Below are 18,011 nucleotides of genomic sequence, written 5' to 3'. Positions count from 1 at the left end.
CGCTTCCGCAAAAGTCAGGGTGTGACAGACGAAGGGGAAGGGGTTAGTAGTTTTTTTTTTTTTTTGCCAGCTTGATGAAGCGGTGACACCCACACCAGAACTCCTAAGAGACCCGGGTTCGACACACACCAACGGACTTTCAACCGTCTCCCCGCGGGGCTATTTGACGCTCCAGGGCTCGAACTCGGGACATAACCCGGGCGGGAATCATCCGAAGATGTAAACCCTCCCACCTCAACCATGTTGTCATGGCATCATTGGCGGTTAGTAGTTTTTTTTACTAAACAACTTGTACTTCATAGATTTGTGATATTTTTTATTTTGTCATAAGGGTAATTATACATACTTAATAGACATTTTCACTAAAATCAGAATTAGAATTGACTAAAAAATGTTACAAAATAAAAATCACATAACTTGCAATTTTTTAAACTTAAACCCAAAAAGGTGTGACTAGGTTTAGACCATAAAGAGTATGTGTGTAATTAACTCTTATTTAAAATAAATAGTAAATATCTCATGAAATTTTTTTATAAGGATAAGTGAGTGGAAAAGGTATGTTTTAAAAAAATGTGTGCTCTTAAAAATATTTACTAAAGTGCTGTAGTTTTATTTATTTTTTTATTTTTCTAACTAACATTGTATACTTCTTTGCTACCTTTTTTAGTCAACTTATTATAGGAATCTGTTCGTATAAAAATAAATAAAAATTTTATTAATTTGAATTACACTAAAGGAAAGCTGTAAAATAACGGTACATGTTACAACTGAAATACAAGATGAACAAGAACGAAATTACAGAAAAATAAAGAGGTTCTTGGCTGAGGATCGTGTTAGACACGGGAACCTTAAAACAAATTTCGAGAAGAAGAAGAAAAGGAATTCTGTGGAGAGAAGATTGTATAAGCTGTGAATTTCGCTGTTTTTTCGGTGTCTTGTTCTGCAGCAGGGTCCTCCCTATTTATATTGCAGGTCTGAGATGAAACTGAAAAAACGAATAAAATGGGAGAATTAAATTGCATTAAACATCTTCAATGCACTTTAATTCGTCATTTAATTCTCAGTCAAAACCGTTGACTCGTCAGTTTCAAATGCTGAAATGTAAAGGCGGCTCTCAGCATTTGAAACTGATGAGTCAACGGTTTTGACTGAGAATTAAATGACGAATTAAAGTTCATTGAACACGTTTAATGCAATTTAAATCTCCCATTTAATTCGTTTTTCAGTTTCATCTCAGACCTGCAGTATAAATAGGGAGGACCCTGCTGCAGAACAAGACACCGAAAAAACAACAAAATTCACAACTTATACAATCTTCTCTCCACAGAATTCCTTTTCTTCTTCTTCTTGTAGCAAGGTACACTTTCGGGTTTTTGTCAAGTCCGGCAGTGCAACTGCTTAGGCTTTGTATCCTAGAAACAAACGAGTTCTCCTAGGAGACTCGAAATTTGTTTTAAGGGACCCGTGTTTAATACGATCCTCAGCCAAGAACCTCTTTATTTTTCTGTAGGTTCGTTCCTGTTAATCTTGTATTTCAGTTGTAACCTGTATCATTATTTTAAAGCTTTCCTTTCTTGTATTGTAATTCAAGTTAATAAAATTTTTATTTATTTTTGCATGAACGGATTCCTACATTTTCTTCATTGAACTCATTATATAATTTCTTTATTTTTTAATTACCAACCTATCAAAGTTTTCTAAAATATGATTTTATTAACCTATCATATATAGTTTTTTAAAATATGATTTTATTATTTTTCTATCAACCCATAACCCATGTTAAATACAAACTAGAAGAATTATTTCAAATAAATTTAGAAAATGAAACAAGAAGCCAAGGAAAAGCCAACATATTAAAACTTCATCTCGTACGTACCCGTGTAAATCTATATATATTAATAAAGGAGATGATTTGGGCTATTTGTCCTTGGATGGTAAAGCCAATTTGATGATGTGGCATCCATTTGTTTAGTGAACCTTCATTTTGAGAGGGAAAATATATATTTCTTCATAAACAAATCATTAAACACAAACCTCTCAATATTTCTACGCGGGATCCGAATTTTCTTTGGGTCGGATTTATGCTTTCCCAAACTAACCGACATACAATATGGATCATATATAAACTTCTCATCAATCATTTAACCCTAATCTTTCTTCTTACACTTTCTTTTAGAACGGTTTTTCTCTCATCTAAATCTATATCCGATAGACATATTTGGTGCCAAATCTGTTCATATTTCTTCGGTAAATCTTCTTGATTAATCTTAAATACTCTTTATTTATGTTATTAGATCACATATCCAGTTTTTTCCTCTTTAAAACTCAACCGGCAGTTGTTAATCGATAATTTTTTTTTTGTGTTTTATGTAGATTGTTCCACAAAATCTTCAGGTATGTAATGAAACTTTGATCCTTACTTATTGTTTTATGTTTATTCTGGTTTTTTTGATTTATTTTCCTTATTTTGTAACTTTTTTGTTCGTTCTTGATGCTTAGAAACCCTAAATCCCATTATCAAAATACTGAAGATGATAATCCTTAAAACTGACCAATATTTCAATAATCGAAGCTAATGTATTCTTTATATGTTTATACATATTTGCAGAAAACTCTATAGCCGGTGATCCTTTTAGATGACGAATCTTTCAACAATCGTAGGTAAATGTACTGTTTATTGTATTTTAGATCTTATGTTTCTTTTTGGGCAAAACCCTATCGGCAGATCTTACATTATAATGTTGATGATCATGCATTTTGTTAAAAGTACAGATTCTTTTGATTTATTGTCTTTATATGTTTTTGCAATTTTTTCCTGTTGTAGATTATTTTTCACTATAAGAATCAAATGTTTTTTAACAGATTTAAAATTTATTTATTTATTTATTTATATTTCATTCTGTTTTTTTTTCTTTTTCCAAATATTGAATGTGTTTCTAAAAATAAATTATTTTTAAATTTTATATAACGTATACTTATTATTGTTTGTAATATTCATTGTTTTGTTATTAATACATTGCCTTTTTTAGTTTTCAATAAATTCGTATATTAATTTCAGGTATCGACCCTTTGCACAACACTCCTTCATTTTTAAAGCTAATTGATGAAGATTTTCCGATATTTTTGGTACGTTTATTGTTGTTCTAATGTTTTATAATTATATATATTATGTAAACTGATAATTTATTCGCTTTTTTAAACTCATAGGAAATACCTAATGATTTTGCATCAATGGTTTGGGGAGACCACCCACCTTACAAAGATTCAGTTAAGATTGTTGATGGTGACAATATATGGTTTGTAAGAGTAAAAAAAACTGATGTTGGCCATGTTCTTGCTGATGGATTCACCAAATTGGTTAGGGATACTTCTGTTAGAAAAGATGACTACCTTATGTTTCAGACTTATGGAACAACCTCATTTTTTTTAATGGTCTTTAAATCATGTGTTCATAAAAACATGTTCATATCCAAGATCAACCCTCACGAAGATGTTATTGTAAGTAGTATCTTATAATATTTGTATGTTGAATAATTTGTTATGTCTGTATACTGGTATTTAAATTAATTTTTAATACTAATTATCACATCATATGCAGGTAACAGCTTTTTGATACCAAAAAATGTTATGGTTTATGAACCGAGTCTGTGCTCCACAGTTGTTTCTGATGTGAGTTCTGCTGAAAGTCTTATTTATTCCAAATAGTTAGTCACTTATGTATTTATTTACCTGTATAGGCCATTACGAACAATACAGTTGATGTTCGTCAATCTGTTTTGCCGCAAAAGATGAAGGTATAGTATCATATATGCATTTTTTAATTTGAAAATGTTATCTTAAAAGACAAACTAATTTTATTTTTTTTTAGACTTATTAGGCCCCTAAGAAATGTAAGTCAGTTATCATTCAGTCACATGAGTCTGTAATTGCTCATCGTACCCGTTCAAAGTTTGGAAACAAAAAAGAAGCTGTTGTTGATAAGGTCACGGCCGCTGAAACCGTACCTGTTTGCCATAAACGTTCTAATTTGAAAACGATGAAAACAGATTCATTCATTGAATTCACGAAAGTAGCTGGAAATCGATAGGTATGTGTTTGAATGTTATTAAATTTTTTGTTATTTCATATATTGCTAATAATTATATGTTACAGATTAATTTGAAATTTTTCTTTTTTATTATGTATTCAGCGTTTACCGTGTGCTGTTTCGGATGATTTGTGTCTTTCTGTTGACAACCTGCATGAAGTTTCGGTAAAAAACCTTAGATGTGAGGTAACAAACATCAAGACGTTAGCGGAAAAGAATGGTGATGTTTACAGGTATGGTTTTTCCAAGTGGTCGAGATTCTTGAAATCAAATCAAATACCCATTGGCGCTACTCTTTTCTTTAAATATGTGAAGTCTTCTAAGCTTTTGATGTTGACCAAAGTTGTTCACAAGACTACAAAGAAAAGAGGCCGTGCGTGACTGTTTGCAATTGTGGTCGTTAGTTTGGACTTTAGATGTTTTGGCAACATGTTGGTTATTACTTAATAGTAGCTTCATAATGTTTTGGAAGTCAGATGTTAGATATGTTCTCCTTTGGACAGTTAGTACTTAAACAAGTCTATTTTGTAAGAAAGTTAGCAACCCGTTATATCTTTTAAATGATTACCTAATAGTTGGTAGTAACTTTATTTATAATGTTTTTATTATCTTTGCACAAAGAATTATATTATCTAACACAAACAACCTGACCTCAAAATTAAGTAATTTTAAACCAACACGAATTTATAATATACGAATAACATTAAATTATATCACTTCCAAATCAATATGTTATTGATGTTAAAAGAAGAGGATCAGGCCAAGAATTAATAACCAATTAATCATTCTTTTAAAAGAAGAAACAATTATTTTGATATTTGAGATTTTGTTTTGAATTGTTATGATGGTTGTGGTTTAAAAACTTTATATGGATTGCTTAAGCAATATGACATATTTATTTGACTGTTTTTTAGTTTGGTTTTAAATAATGTTTGTTCATGTTTTTTATTTAATTAGATTACTTATTTTAGTAATATACTCATATGATGTAGATTAAAATCATTATTTCAAAGATGTGTTTACTTTAACCGGTAGTATATATACCTTTATATGACCACTTACTTTTGTTTCTTATTCTATTTGTAATCATTACTTACCATTTAAAATTTAAAATATGTTATATTCATAATTACTGGTAAATTACAGGTAATTAAATTTTGATTGTTTTATTCAAAGATTTCGGAAATTTGGTAATCATTTAAGGTAATCATTTAAGGTAATTAAACAAATTTCTATATTTTTGATTATGTCTATATTTAAGGTAATCATTTCCATTTTATGTAATTTACATTGATTACTATTATAGAATTCCAAAAATAGATTATCTCTATAAAACCAAAAAAAATACTCATTTCTTCATTTCAGCTTCAACGTTCTTTCAACAGGCATTCAGATTAATCTCAAGTTCTATTTCTTTTTTCATCACTCTTTTATACATCCAGTAAGTTTGTGAATGTTCAACTATTATGCATATGTATCCTAATTTGTTGATATATCATTTACACCTATTATGATGTTTGCTACATATTATATATTTTTGTTATTAGTAAATATTTTTAAATATAAACTTTTATATCGTAAATTCCAGCAGTAAGTTATAATGTTTCATTTTACATTTCTTTTGCTGTTTAGAAAATGGATAATAGGTTTAAACATCAATATTCATCTTCTTCCGAACCTTCCATGAATGCCGTTATTAACGATTGTAAGTGTTGTTGTTTTTATTTTTGTACTAAAACATAGTACATTTAAAAATAATTCAATATATTAATTAATTTATGTTGTTTCCAATTTCTTTCAGATTATACACGTTGGTTATCTTACGTTATGAAAGGTAATTTAGTATTTTATTTAATTCGAAATTTACTATTACATTGTTAAACTTAATCTCTATTTTGTTTTTATTACTTCTTTCTTTCCCTCTTTAATTATGTTTTAATTGTAGCTCACGAGGCCAGGCATAGAAGAAAGTTAAGAAAACAATATCTTGATAATAAGAGATCAAGATGTACTACACAAGTTCATCCTTATTTTCTCAAAGGTTACTTATTTTTTATTATTACTGTTTATTTTTGCTAAACTTCTTAATTTTTTTATAACTATTATTATAGGCATTACTAATTTGATTATGTTATTTCATATTTTATTGCTTTAACCATTATGCTCACTGCAGTTGCCGAGGCAAAAAGAAGGCGTAGGTTAAGAAAACTATATCTTGATAGTAAGAGATCAAAGTTTAATCCAAATTTTATTCCATCGAAAGTGGATTCAACATCTTCATCAGCAACACGGATTAATTTAAACAACAAAGAAAACATAACACCTAATTCTTCAAACAGAAGATTGCCTACAGATTGTTCACCAGTTATTCCTTTAAGTAACTATTCTTTTACTTAAGACCATCTTATTAGTACATCAATATTGTTTTACATCTTACGAAACTGTTTTTATTATTAGTTTACTTACACTAATGTGTTTATTTTTTTTAGGAAATCGTTTAAATACTTCCCTAAATGGCCAAACTTCCAGTATAACACCTACTACTATTAAGAAGAACGGAAAAGATGTGTTACACCCTTATACAACACCCAACCGTACACCGTTGTCAAATATATCTAACATACTACCAGGTTTGTAAACAAAAAAGAAGGGTTTTAATTATATATGTTTTTCTATTATCTTTATAACTCTGATATATGTAAATACTATTTTTTTAATGTTTATTTTTAATATGACATTTGTTATATTTTTTTTAGGAACCGGTAGCATTTGTTCAAGAATGCTTACTTCTACATCTGGGTCGGTTTTAACTTTGAATGGAAAGACCAATGTAGTATTGCAAAATTCTTCTAAGTTTATTCGAAGTTCGAACACCGCAAACAAAGAAAACGTAACACCATCTTCATGTATTACAAATATACATTCAGAAAATCGTAATCCGTCACAGTTTACTAATGCTATGTCTTCTTTGAACCGTATTTCTCCCGGTATGTTTATAAATTATACATTTTTCAGAAAACATTTTATTGTCTACATAAAATATACCTTTTGTTTAATAATGTTTTATTTGTTACAACAGACACTGTTGCAACGTCATCTACTTTACCACTGACAGAATGTTATTCTATTACTCCGCGGATTGTGAGTAAACGAAATGCTACAGCTATGAAGGCGGATTTGTCTTCTGTTAAAAGGATGTCTTCTGGAAGGCGTAAGTTGACGCATACACCAATCGAAATAGAACCCATACGAATGGCTGATCTTGATTCTGATGATGAAAATGTTGTTCAACAAGAGATTAAAGATCTCCGGAAAGGCACATCTAAAGGTAACCAATATTAAATGTTAATATTGTATTTTTACATTCTTAAGCCTTAAATTTGGAATTTAACTGTGCAGATTACCTTGACCATGGCGACCAATCTGTTTGTTGTGGGTTATGCTATGCAAAGTTGTGGCAAACTGAAGCTGCAAAGGGTCGTATGACACTTCAAAAGCGAACATATGCCTTATGTTGTGCTTATGGTAAAGTTGACTTACCTGATTATAAAGAATCTGACCCATGTTACCAGATGCTTTTTCGATCTTTAGATTCAGATAGCAAGTTTTTCTTAAAGAATATTCGACGTTACAATTCAATGTTTTCCTTTACTTCTATGGGAGGAAAAGTGGATACTAAGATAAACAAAGGTAATGCTCCTTTTGTTTATAGAATTAGCGGTCAGAATGCGCATAGTATGGGTAGCCTTCTTCCTAAACCCGGTGACCAACCAAAGTTTTCTCAACTTTATATTTACGATACTGAGAATGAACTGTCCAATAGGAAGACCTTATTTGGGTATGTTACTTTTGATCACCACCTTTGTTCTTAATCCAATTTTTTTCTATAATTAATTATTTTTATTGTATTTTATACATATTATTAATTATCTTTAATTTTTATACCAGGGACTCAACAACTCAGTCATCTTCCAGATCAAAAGAGCTTGACGATAAATTCATAAAGTATCTAACTGACATGTTAGATTCAAAAAATATGTTGGTAAAAACATATCGCATGGTTAGAAACCATCTTCATGAGAAACCCAATGTTTCTCTTAGGCTTCGGTTGATTTATCAAAGAGATAAAGATGGCAGGACTTACAATTTTCCTACATCATCCGAAATTGCTGCTTTAATTGTTGGCGATGAAAATCAAAGTGTGGAACAACGTGATATTATTGTCGAAGAGCAGTCAGGAGTTCTTAAACGTATTAGCGAGTTACATCCTTCATACCTTGCTTTACAATATCCAATTCTTTTTCCTTATGGTGATGATGGATATAGGATTAACATTCCTCATAGAGATTTTGGTCCAAACACAAAGAAGACACGTCCAAATTGCACAATGAGAGAGTTCTTTGCTTATAGGATGCAGGATAGGGACACCAAATTCTCTCTAATCCTTAATGCGAGGAGGTTGTATCAGCAGTTTATAGTCGATGCATACACAATGATTGAAAGCGAGCGGCTAAACTACATAAGATTTCAGCAAACCAAATTACGATGCGAATCCTTTAACAGCCTAAGAAGTGTTCAGCAAGGTGGCCAGACTGATCTGTCTCATACTGGAAAACCTGTGATATTACCGTCTTCGTTTACTGGTGGAGCTCGATATATGATGCAAAATTACCTTGATGCTATGGCTTTATGTAGGAAGTATGGGTATCCTGATTTTTTCATAACTATCACCTGTAATCCGAAATGGCCCGAGATGGTAAGGTTTATTGGTGACACATCAGTTAAGCCTGAAGACAGACCCGACATTCTTTGTAGATTGTTTAAGATGAAGCTTGATGCATTGATAAAAGACCTTAAGGAAAAAAAATTTCTTGGCGATATTAATGCTGGTACGTGGAATTTATTATTTTTTTTCATCTATGTTATTTGTATTTGCTAACATTTTATTTATTTTTGACAGTTGTTTACACCGTTGAATTTCAAAAGCGTGGTCTGCCACATACTCATCTATGTGTTTTTATGAAAGCTGATCATAAGGTTCCAACTGTTGAACATATTGATCCTTTTATCTCAGCTGAGATTCCTGATAAAAATGAAGACCCTGAATTATATTCTCTGGTCTGTGAGTTCATGATTCATGGTCCATGTGGACATGCTAACTTGAAATGTCCATGCATGGTAGGAAACCGTTGTTCTAAGAATTTTCCAAAGAAGTTTTTGGAGGCTACATCTGTTGATTCAGATGGATTTCCACTTTATAGGCGAAGGGACGATGGTCACACGGTTGTTAAGAAGGGTGTGACATTGGACAACAGGAGCGTCGTTCCATACAACAAAAGGCTTCTTAGAAGATATCAGGCGCACATCAATGTGGAGTGGTGCAATCAGGCAGGTTCAATTAAGTATTTATTTAAATACATTAATAAAGGACCAGATAGGGCCACTGTTGTTGTTATAGATTCAGACAGAGGGATTGATGAGGAGATACCGAAAGATGAAATAAAAGAATATTACGAGGCAAGATATGTTTCTGCATGTGAAGCAAGTTGGAGAATATTTGCATGTGAAGTTCACTATCGGTATCCATCTGTTATGAGGTTACCATTTCATCTTCCAGGCCAGCAGAATGTAGTTTTCAGTGGTGAAGATGATATTGAAAATGTGCTAAACAAACCTCAGGTCAATTCATCTATTTTTTTGGAGTGGATGAACATGAACAAAAAACCTGAAACAACGAAACTTACGTATGTTGAGTTTCCATCAAAGTATGTTTGGAAGTTAAAGGATCGTTGCTGGCAGCCGCGAAAAAATTATGTTGTTGTTGGAAGACTTTATTCAGTTTCTCCTTCCCTTGGTGAAGCTTATTACCTTAGAATTCTTCTAACCAAAGTCAAGGGTCCACGATCTTTTGAAGAAATTAGAACCTATGATGGTGTTGTTTATCCTACTTTTAGGGATGCATGTTATGCGCGTGGCCTATTAGACGATGACAACGAATATATTGAGTGTATTAAAGAGGCCAGTTTTACAGGAAATGGTCATTATCTTCGTTCATTGTTCGGTACACTCCTTTTGTCTAATACTCTATCAAGACCAGAAATTGTTTGGGAAAAGACGTGGGAGTTTTTGTCGGAGGACATTTTACACAATATGCGGAAGGATTCTGGGTTAAGTGGTACAATTTTTTTATAAATTTCTACTATTTTTTTTAACACATAAATTTATTTTTTTTATTTAGTTTTCCTTAGTTGTATAAAGTATGTTATTAAATATATTAATTTAAGTTTTTGTTGTAGGTTTTGCTGTCTCTGACGAGCGTTTAAAGAATATTACGTTGTCTAAAATTCAAAACTATCTTATCCGTAATGGATCCAGCTTGCATAGATTCTCACCGATGCCTGTTCCAGATGAAGATTCTACATTATATGAGGCTAATCGTCTAATAAATGAGGAGCTTTCTTGGGATAAGGACGAAGTTAGCGCTGAATTCAATAAGCTTCATAATTCTTTAAATGATGACCAAAGAGCAGTGTATAACGAGATTATGAGAGTTGTTGGACGTGGGAAAGGTGGTGTTTTTTTTTTGTGTACGGTTACGGTGGTACGGGTAAGACATTTCTTTGGAAAACTTTAGCTGCTTCCATAAGATGCAATGGGCATATTGTTGTTAATGTTGCTTCAAGCGGGATTGCATCGCTGTTGTTGTCACGAGGCCGTACCGCCCATTCAAGATTTCATATTCCGATTAATCTTACTGAAGATTCCGTTTGTCATATCAAACCTAATTCTGAAATCGCTAATCTTATAGACGAAGCGAAGTTGATTATTTGGGCCGAAGCACCGATGGTACACAAACATGCTTTTGAAGCTCTTGATCGTACATTGAAAGATGTTTTGAGTGTCTCCGATTCACGTAATTCTGAACTTCCCTTTGGTGGAAAGACTATTGTTTTCGGTGGTGACTTTAGGCAAATCTTACCGGTTATACAAAACGGCACAAGGCAAGACATTGTACACGCCTCTTTATGTTCATCTTACATTTGGTCCACTTGCAAGGTTTTAAAATTGACCCGTAACATGCGTTTATCAGTTGGAAGCAGTAGTTCAAACATTGATGAGATAAACGATTTTGCCAAATGGCTTCTTGAAATTGGTGAAGGCAATATTGGTGATGGTAACGATGGCGATTCAACTATAGAAATACCAAAGGATCTTTTAATCACCGATTCAACTGATCCAATTCAAAGCTTGATTGACTTTGTGTATCCATCAGTTCTTAACCGTTTTAAAGATCGTGACTACTTTTCTGAAAGAGCCATACTTGCTCCTAAAAATGAGGTTGTACATGGTATCAATGATCGTTTGCTTGCATTATTTCCCGGTGAAGAAGTAGAGTATCTTAGCTCAGATACTCTATGCCCAACTGAGGAAATTAATGATCCATTACACCAAGATCTGTATAATCCTGATGTGTTAAATAGTTTGATAGTTTCTGGCTTACCCAATCATAGATTGGTGTTAAAGTTGGGTGTCCCAGTCATGCTTTTGAGGAACATTGATCAGCAGAATGGGTTATGCAATGGTACACGTCTTCAGATCACGCGTCTTGGAAAACGTGTTATCGAGGCTGAGATACTATCTGGAGGTAATGTTGGTTCAAGAACTTACATTCCCAGAATTAGCATGATACCTTCAGACAAGAAAATACCTTTCAAATTTCAACGAAGGCAGTTTCCCATAACCGTCTGTTTTGCCATGACTATTAACAAAAGTCAAGGGCAGTCTCTTTCCAGAGTTGGTCTGTACCTAAGAGACCCCGTTTTCTCACATGGTCAGCTTTATGTTGCGTTGTCGAGAGTAAAGACAAGAGATGGCGTGAAGCTTTTAATATCTGACAAAGATGGAAGTCCAACGAATAAAACTAAAAATGTTGTTTACAAAGAAATATTTGGAAAGTTATAGTTGAATTTTGAAAGTATACTTTCAAGTTGCAAATTTTGTAATTTATTTATAACGTAAATACTTTATATTATTATAGATATTCATTCCTTTTTATAAAGTTGTAATTATAAATCAACATATTTTATTTAACGTACATTATTTTTTGTTTAAAGCATTTGTAAAATATTTTTGAAATACTAATGATATAATTGATATACGCATGTTAAATTATAACTTTAAAGTATCTTATTATTTTACGTATTATATTCCACTTAGACTTACTATGTATGTGTAACTATTGGATTTTATTAAGGGGTCAATGTGTAAATGTTTAATATTCCGTTGAATTTGATTGAACCGAAATAAAAACATCATATCACACAGAACATCATTACCTATCAATCTTCTTCTCTCTTTTGGCTATACTCCACCGCCATTTCTTGAGGGTTTTCAAGTTCTTTTCATCTTCTACACTATCAACGACTGAGAAAGGTATGGCTTTCATTTTTAATCCCTGGTTTCATACTTTTTTTTCCTCTTTATTATGCATTAAAAATCAAGAACCAAAGTTCTACTGTACATTCAACTTTGAAACCCAATTTTGATTGTCATATCTTGCCGAGCATAATTTTTAAGTTATCTTTTCAATACTTACCCACTGTTTTGTGGTGTTAAATATCATTTATCATGTTTAACTTTGATTAGGACATAAGAATGTTATTAAAATTTTGCATCAAAGATATTAGGTTACTGAAATTTGGTTCCCCTTTGTATATTTCTTATATATGTGTGAAAAGTTATCATTATGAGTATTAATTTTAAAGTATACACATTGGTAATTTGAAGAAAACAAAATTATTTATATGTTTTGAATGTGTTTATTTTGTGTTTATATTCATTTTATTGTTTGCTAAAAGAAAAACATTGATAATACTTTTACAGATATGGATCCAAATAGCAATAGTTGTTCTTTCTTGAAAGTATTCGATGTTCTTCAGTCTACAAAATTGGTATGTGTTGTTTTTTTTTAATGTTTACAATTAATTATGTTCATACCAATATGTCTTTTGTTTCAATTTATAGGAAATACCGTCTGATTTTGTCAACTTACTGTGGGGAGAAGAAATCCCGTATGGTGATCTAATTAAACTTTTTGCTGCGGACAACTTATGGATTGTTGAAATTGAAAATTATGGGTTGGGTCCTGTTTTAGGTGATGGGTTTGGTAAAGTCGTTACGGACAGTGGTTTACAAAAAGATGATTACCTGTTGTTCACCAGTCTTGGACCATCTACATTCTATCTTGATGTCTTTAAGTCATGTGTTTTGGATAACTCTTTTATCACTTCCATTAGAGTTGATGATGATTTCATTGTAAGTTCTATGCATAAAATAAGTACTTATTTTATGTAAATTTTGTTTTTTGAATATTCTGTTTAGCATAATTCTTAACAAATTCACAGCTCATGGCTGACAAATTCTGGGGACAGTTTTACGGCAGCAGTTATAAAGGTGGATTAGCAACTCTTTATGTTGGTGATAGGTTTTGGAATGTCAAGATGGAAGCGTTGTCTGACAAATGTGCTTTTACGGATGGATGGTCTAATTTGATTAGGGATCTTGCATTAGATTCCCGGACTACTTTTATCTTTACAATGGCTGGATATGATACTTTTAAGTTGTCCATTTTTAATTATCAAACTGGTACTCAAATGTATTTCAAGAAAGTTGACGTTGTTGTTTTGGATGATCCTATTTACGGAGATCATGGATTTGATTTACTGCTTGCGGTTAGTTTTTTTATTCTTACAATATTTATTTTTAATAATTCGAGGTAATTACCTTATCTTGAAGTTAACATTGTTGGTAAATTTGTATATTATGTTTTTTTAGTATGAACACAAAGAAAAGGTGATTACCAACGAAATTGATCTTGATGAAGATATTGCTGGTGATATTGTTGGTGAATGTACCCGCATTTCATCTTCTGTTGATGTCTATCAGTCTCCGGTAAGTTTTCCACAATTAGCGTTACATAGTATATAATGAATCTAATTAATTTTTCTATACTTATATGTCTATCATTCATTGACATGTAGAATGACCCAAAAGGAAAGTCAAAAATTGTATTTGGTCACGAGACGGTATCTCCAAAGGTTGTTTCGTATATTATAATGTAGGTTATTGTTCTATAAATTTTTGTATATTATTTTAACACTTTGTGTGTCTTATTCAATTATCTAGGATAAACCAAAGTGTAATTCATTCAGATCCACGACATCAACCGCCCATGTGATTGAAACCCTAAAAAAAATTTTGAGCGGCAATGAGAGGCAACGAGATGCATTCAGCGGCGTTTGTTTCCGTCCCTGTTTTCTTTTTCATTGTCATAAGGAAACTTGAAGTTTCCATCTTTCTCTCAAAGGTTATCAAATCTGTCTACCATATATCCGATTTTTCATATCTCTTTACAATCATCACCCAAAATATGAACCCTAGATGTTTAAACCCTACATGTATAAATCCATACCTGTTCTTCAAGTTTTTTCACATCGATTCGGTCGTTAATCGATTTATCAATCAATATCTTTTTGTTCACGACGAATTGGCAGTCAATCGAATTGTGAAGGTTTATTTTAAGGTACGATTGTTGAATATGTATGCATGTTTATCTGTTCTTTAATCTGTAGCAAAATTTAGGGGTTTTTGTGAGTATGTTTTTGATTGAATAGCCGATTTTGTATCGATTTGCAATGAATATAGTTAGTAAACATATGAATGTTTTCTTAAGTTTCTTATCTATAACAATTTTTATTTTTCTGATCCTCTTTTTTGTTTTAGGTTTACTTTATGTTCATTAAGAACTGCGAATTTGTGAGTAAAAAACTGCAGGGATTTTTTTTTTAATATGTTTAATGATGATTCTGTTTTTATGTAACTATTATATGCAAATTAGAGCTGCAGATGTTAGATTATGTTTAATGATTCTGTTTCATACTGATTGAGTAGTCTACAACTTTAAAATTGTTCTTTATTATTGTTTGTTCCATATGCACTTACTACAACTCAAGTTTACATGATGGATTCAACCTGTAATCGCTTGAAATTATTAATGTTTGCTACATATGCACTTACTAGGACTCAAGTTTAGATGATAGCTTGAAATTGTAACAGCTTTAAATTATTACTGTTTGATACATATGCACTTACTAGAACTCAAGTTTACATGAAAAGATTGAAATTGTAATAGCTTGAAATTATGAATGTAAACATGTTTGAAATTGCTTTTTATAATGTAAGTTGCTTTTACTTGCTCGCTTTGTTATTGTATTGTTTATACAGTCATGGCTCCAGCGTTTGTGAAGATTATTTATGATGCTTCACCGTCATCTCTGGTAAAATTTTTATTTAAATTTATTCGTATTACTTTTTTTTCCGACAACTTATTTTTCTTAAATATTACAGCCGTTGCCTGCTTTTTACAATGATGCCGTTCGAAACTTTGGCTTTCCTGTTGGGCATGTCAGGTTGAGTACAGGTTCTCAAATCTGGCATGTTTACATCAAAGCGACGACTAACGGATGCTTTATCACTGATGGATGGTCAAACGTTTTTTCGGATCTTGGAATTGAAAAGACAGATTTTATTTTTTTTGAGGTCCTTTCTGCAAACGCATTTCATATATACCATTTCAAGATTGACCGTGATTTGAATGTGAAGGATAGTTTTTACCATGTAATGATGTTTCCTGAAGCGAAAAATTTGGATGTTTTTCAAAATCTTACACCACTATGTTATGTTTATTATATATTTTTTCAGGTTTATGTTACAAAAATATTTGACATATTTTATAATTGTTTGCAGTGGTTGCCAAAAAAATTCATGGAACATAATTTCAATGATGATATTCTCGAAAATAATGTCACGATTCGTTATGCTCCTAATCAAGAAAGGACTGTAAGGATTAAAAAGTTATGGGATATTCATTACTACATCCTTGACTTCTCACAGATTTCAACTGATTTGTCGTTGGTTAAGTGGGATTTTCTTGTGTTTCATAGAGTTGAAACTTACACATTTAATCTCATAGTTTTCCGTCTACTCGGTGATGGTTCTTTAGTTGCTGAAATTGGAATTCCACTGCCTGAACTAAAACCGATACCTGAACCAGAGTATCAAGCAGAAAATGATATTGAAGTCGGTGATCAACATAGCCAGACTGAGGATCAAATTCCGATTGAAGATATTAATTATGACAATGATGTTAATGTTGACAATCAAGTATATGATGATGAAGAGCTGCCTGTTCACGGAAACCCGCCTCTACCCGTCAACGATGTATATGAGATTGAGTGGGTCCTTACTTATCGATTTGTAAGTCAGTGGTACTCTAACATAAGTTGATTTTACTGCTTAACTTTATGTATTGTCACTGATACGTATTTTTTTAAAACTTGATGTAGCGTTTCCCACAGCGTTTTGTTGAGAATGTGCCGTTAGATAATGTTAAAGCGATGAACGTTCAGACTATGAATGGTGTTTCTGTTGTTTTGGAAATTCGTTCCGAGCGTTCACGTGGAGCTCCAAGGTATGCTTTCAGAGGCTGGGAGAGATTTATGCGTCAAGTTGGTCTGGTTAGTGGTCGTGCGTATGTGCTTCGTTACGAAAGGAACAATGGAGTTTTGGTAATTTCGGAGGTCATACCTCACATCTTTTAAAAACACTAGATAGTCTAAGATGAAGTATCATCCTTTTTATTTACTTCCATATTACTGTGTCTTTTAACTTAATTTCTTCTACGTACTACTTTTTGATGGATGTTAAATTACTTTTTGAACACTATAACGGTTGATTGAGTATGAATAAACAATGTTTTATTTTTTTTTTTATTTTCACATGTGTTTGGTTTGAAATCCAATGATTTGTGTTGGTTGTTTACCATATTATAATCACGTTTCATATTGTTGATGTTTACTTACATATGTTTTTTATTTACTATTTATAATGTATAGATGCTTCCTATATACAACTGTAATGTCGTATGTTTTTAGTTATTTTCTACTTGCTATTATGTTATAAAGGATGTCTCCTTTGTTATCAGTTGTTTGTGTATAAGATCATAATATTTATATCAACTATCATATGTATTGACTATTGCAATTTTTATGGGTAACAAGCTTACATTGAACATAAATTTGGTTTGAGAATTTTGTGGATTTAAGTAAGTTTTTCTTAGTCTTTTAGTAAATTCATTTACTAAGTAGTATCTTCCATCTGATATTATCACAAGCGGTGATATCTATCTGATTATTTGTTAATCTTCTTTTAGGCGATTGATTATAAAACTCAGCAAAATATACTCTTCCCGTTTTGCCTATTTAAGATGATGCACAACCCAAATCGATTCCTTCCAATATGGTAAGACGCCCATTGCAAGTTTCATGGTACGAATGGATTATTTATGATCATGTTTTTTGTGTAGTATTGCAACAGGTAACAATACTGATAATCGTAAAATGACGTCCTATTTTGTACATGAGTATTCAAATTTAATAAGTATTCAAACAAGTAAAATATACCAAAATATTTAAACAGTTAACATAAACCAAAAAAGGTTGTCAAGTACTATTCCAACATCTAACATAAACCAAAATATTTAAACAGGTTCCACAAAAACCATTGCTACTTACTTATCTACTTATTGCGAAAACCGTTTGTTAGCCAAAATTACCATATAAAATGGTTGAACGGTTTTCATCTATGGTACTAACCCCATTATTCTTTGATTACATCCCTAACAAAGAGTGTAGGCATATCATCATACCACTCTAAAACGCAAAGATAACCCTTCTTGATGTTGTTTTCACGAACCCATGCTGGCCATCCCAATACACTAAACCTGTTTTTCTTTTTTCCTCTTTTTGGTTCAGCCGAGACATTCAAAGTGGTTTCGACACCACGCATGTTTTGAATGGTCACCGTA

The 18,011-nt window shown here is 31.8% G+C and overlaps 1 protein-coding gene across 1 annotated transcript in view; it reads left to right on the top strand.

The window, feature by feature from the left end:
• LOC110943817 overlaps positions 1-12,049 on the top strand; it is a 107,476-nt gene extending 95,427 nt beyond the window's left edge. The window contains exons 2-20 of the mRNA XM_035990001.1: positions 2,374-2,394; positions 3,059-3,126; positions 3,208-3,505; positions 3,599-3,669; positions 3,738-3,794; positions 3,878-4,069; positions 4,190-4,273; positions 5,720-5,792; positions 5,889-5,921; positions 6,033-6,128; positions 6,261-6,464; positions 6,577-6,717; positions 6,844-7,074; positions 7,167-7,415; positions 7,487-7,925; positions 8,036-8,976; positions 9,048-10,262; positions 10,384-10,656; positions 10,722-12,049. Coding sequence (XP_035845894.1) covers positions 2,374-2,394; positions 3,059-3,126; positions 3,208-3,505; positions 3,599-3,669; positions 3,738-3,794; positions 3,878-4,069; positions 4,190-4,273; positions 5,720-5,792; positions 5,889-5,921; positions 6,033-6,128; positions 6,261-6,464; positions 6,577-6,717; positions 6,844-7,074; positions 7,167-7,415; positions 7,487-7,925; positions 8,036-8,976; positions 9,048-10,262; positions 10,384-10,656; positions 10,722-12,049 — 6,014 coding nt within the window. The remainder of the gene's footprint in view (positions 1-2,373; positions 2,395-3,058; positions 3,127-3,207; positions 3,506-3,598; positions 3,670-3,737; positions 3,795-3,877; positions 4,070-4,189; positions 4,274-5,719; positions 5,793-5,888; positions 5,922-6,032; positions 6,129-6,260; positions 6,465-6,576; positions 6,718-6,843; positions 7,075-7,166; positions 7,416-7,486; positions 7,926-8,035; positions 8,977-9,047; positions 10,263-10,383; positions 10,657-10,721) is intronic.
• The last annotated feature ends 5,962 nt before the right edge of the window (positions 12,050-18,011 follow it).

This window comes from Helianthus annuus, chromosome 5, assembly GCF_002127325.2.
Source record: "Helianthus annuus cultivar XRQ/B chromosome 5, HanXRQr2.0-SUNRISE, whole genome shotgun sequence".
NCBI lineage: Eukaryota > Viridiplantae > Streptophyta > Magnoliopsida > Asterales > Asteraceae > Helianthus > Helianthus annuus.
Note: the sequence above shows the minus strand (reverse complement) of the source record. Positions and strands in the feature narration are given on the sequence as shown.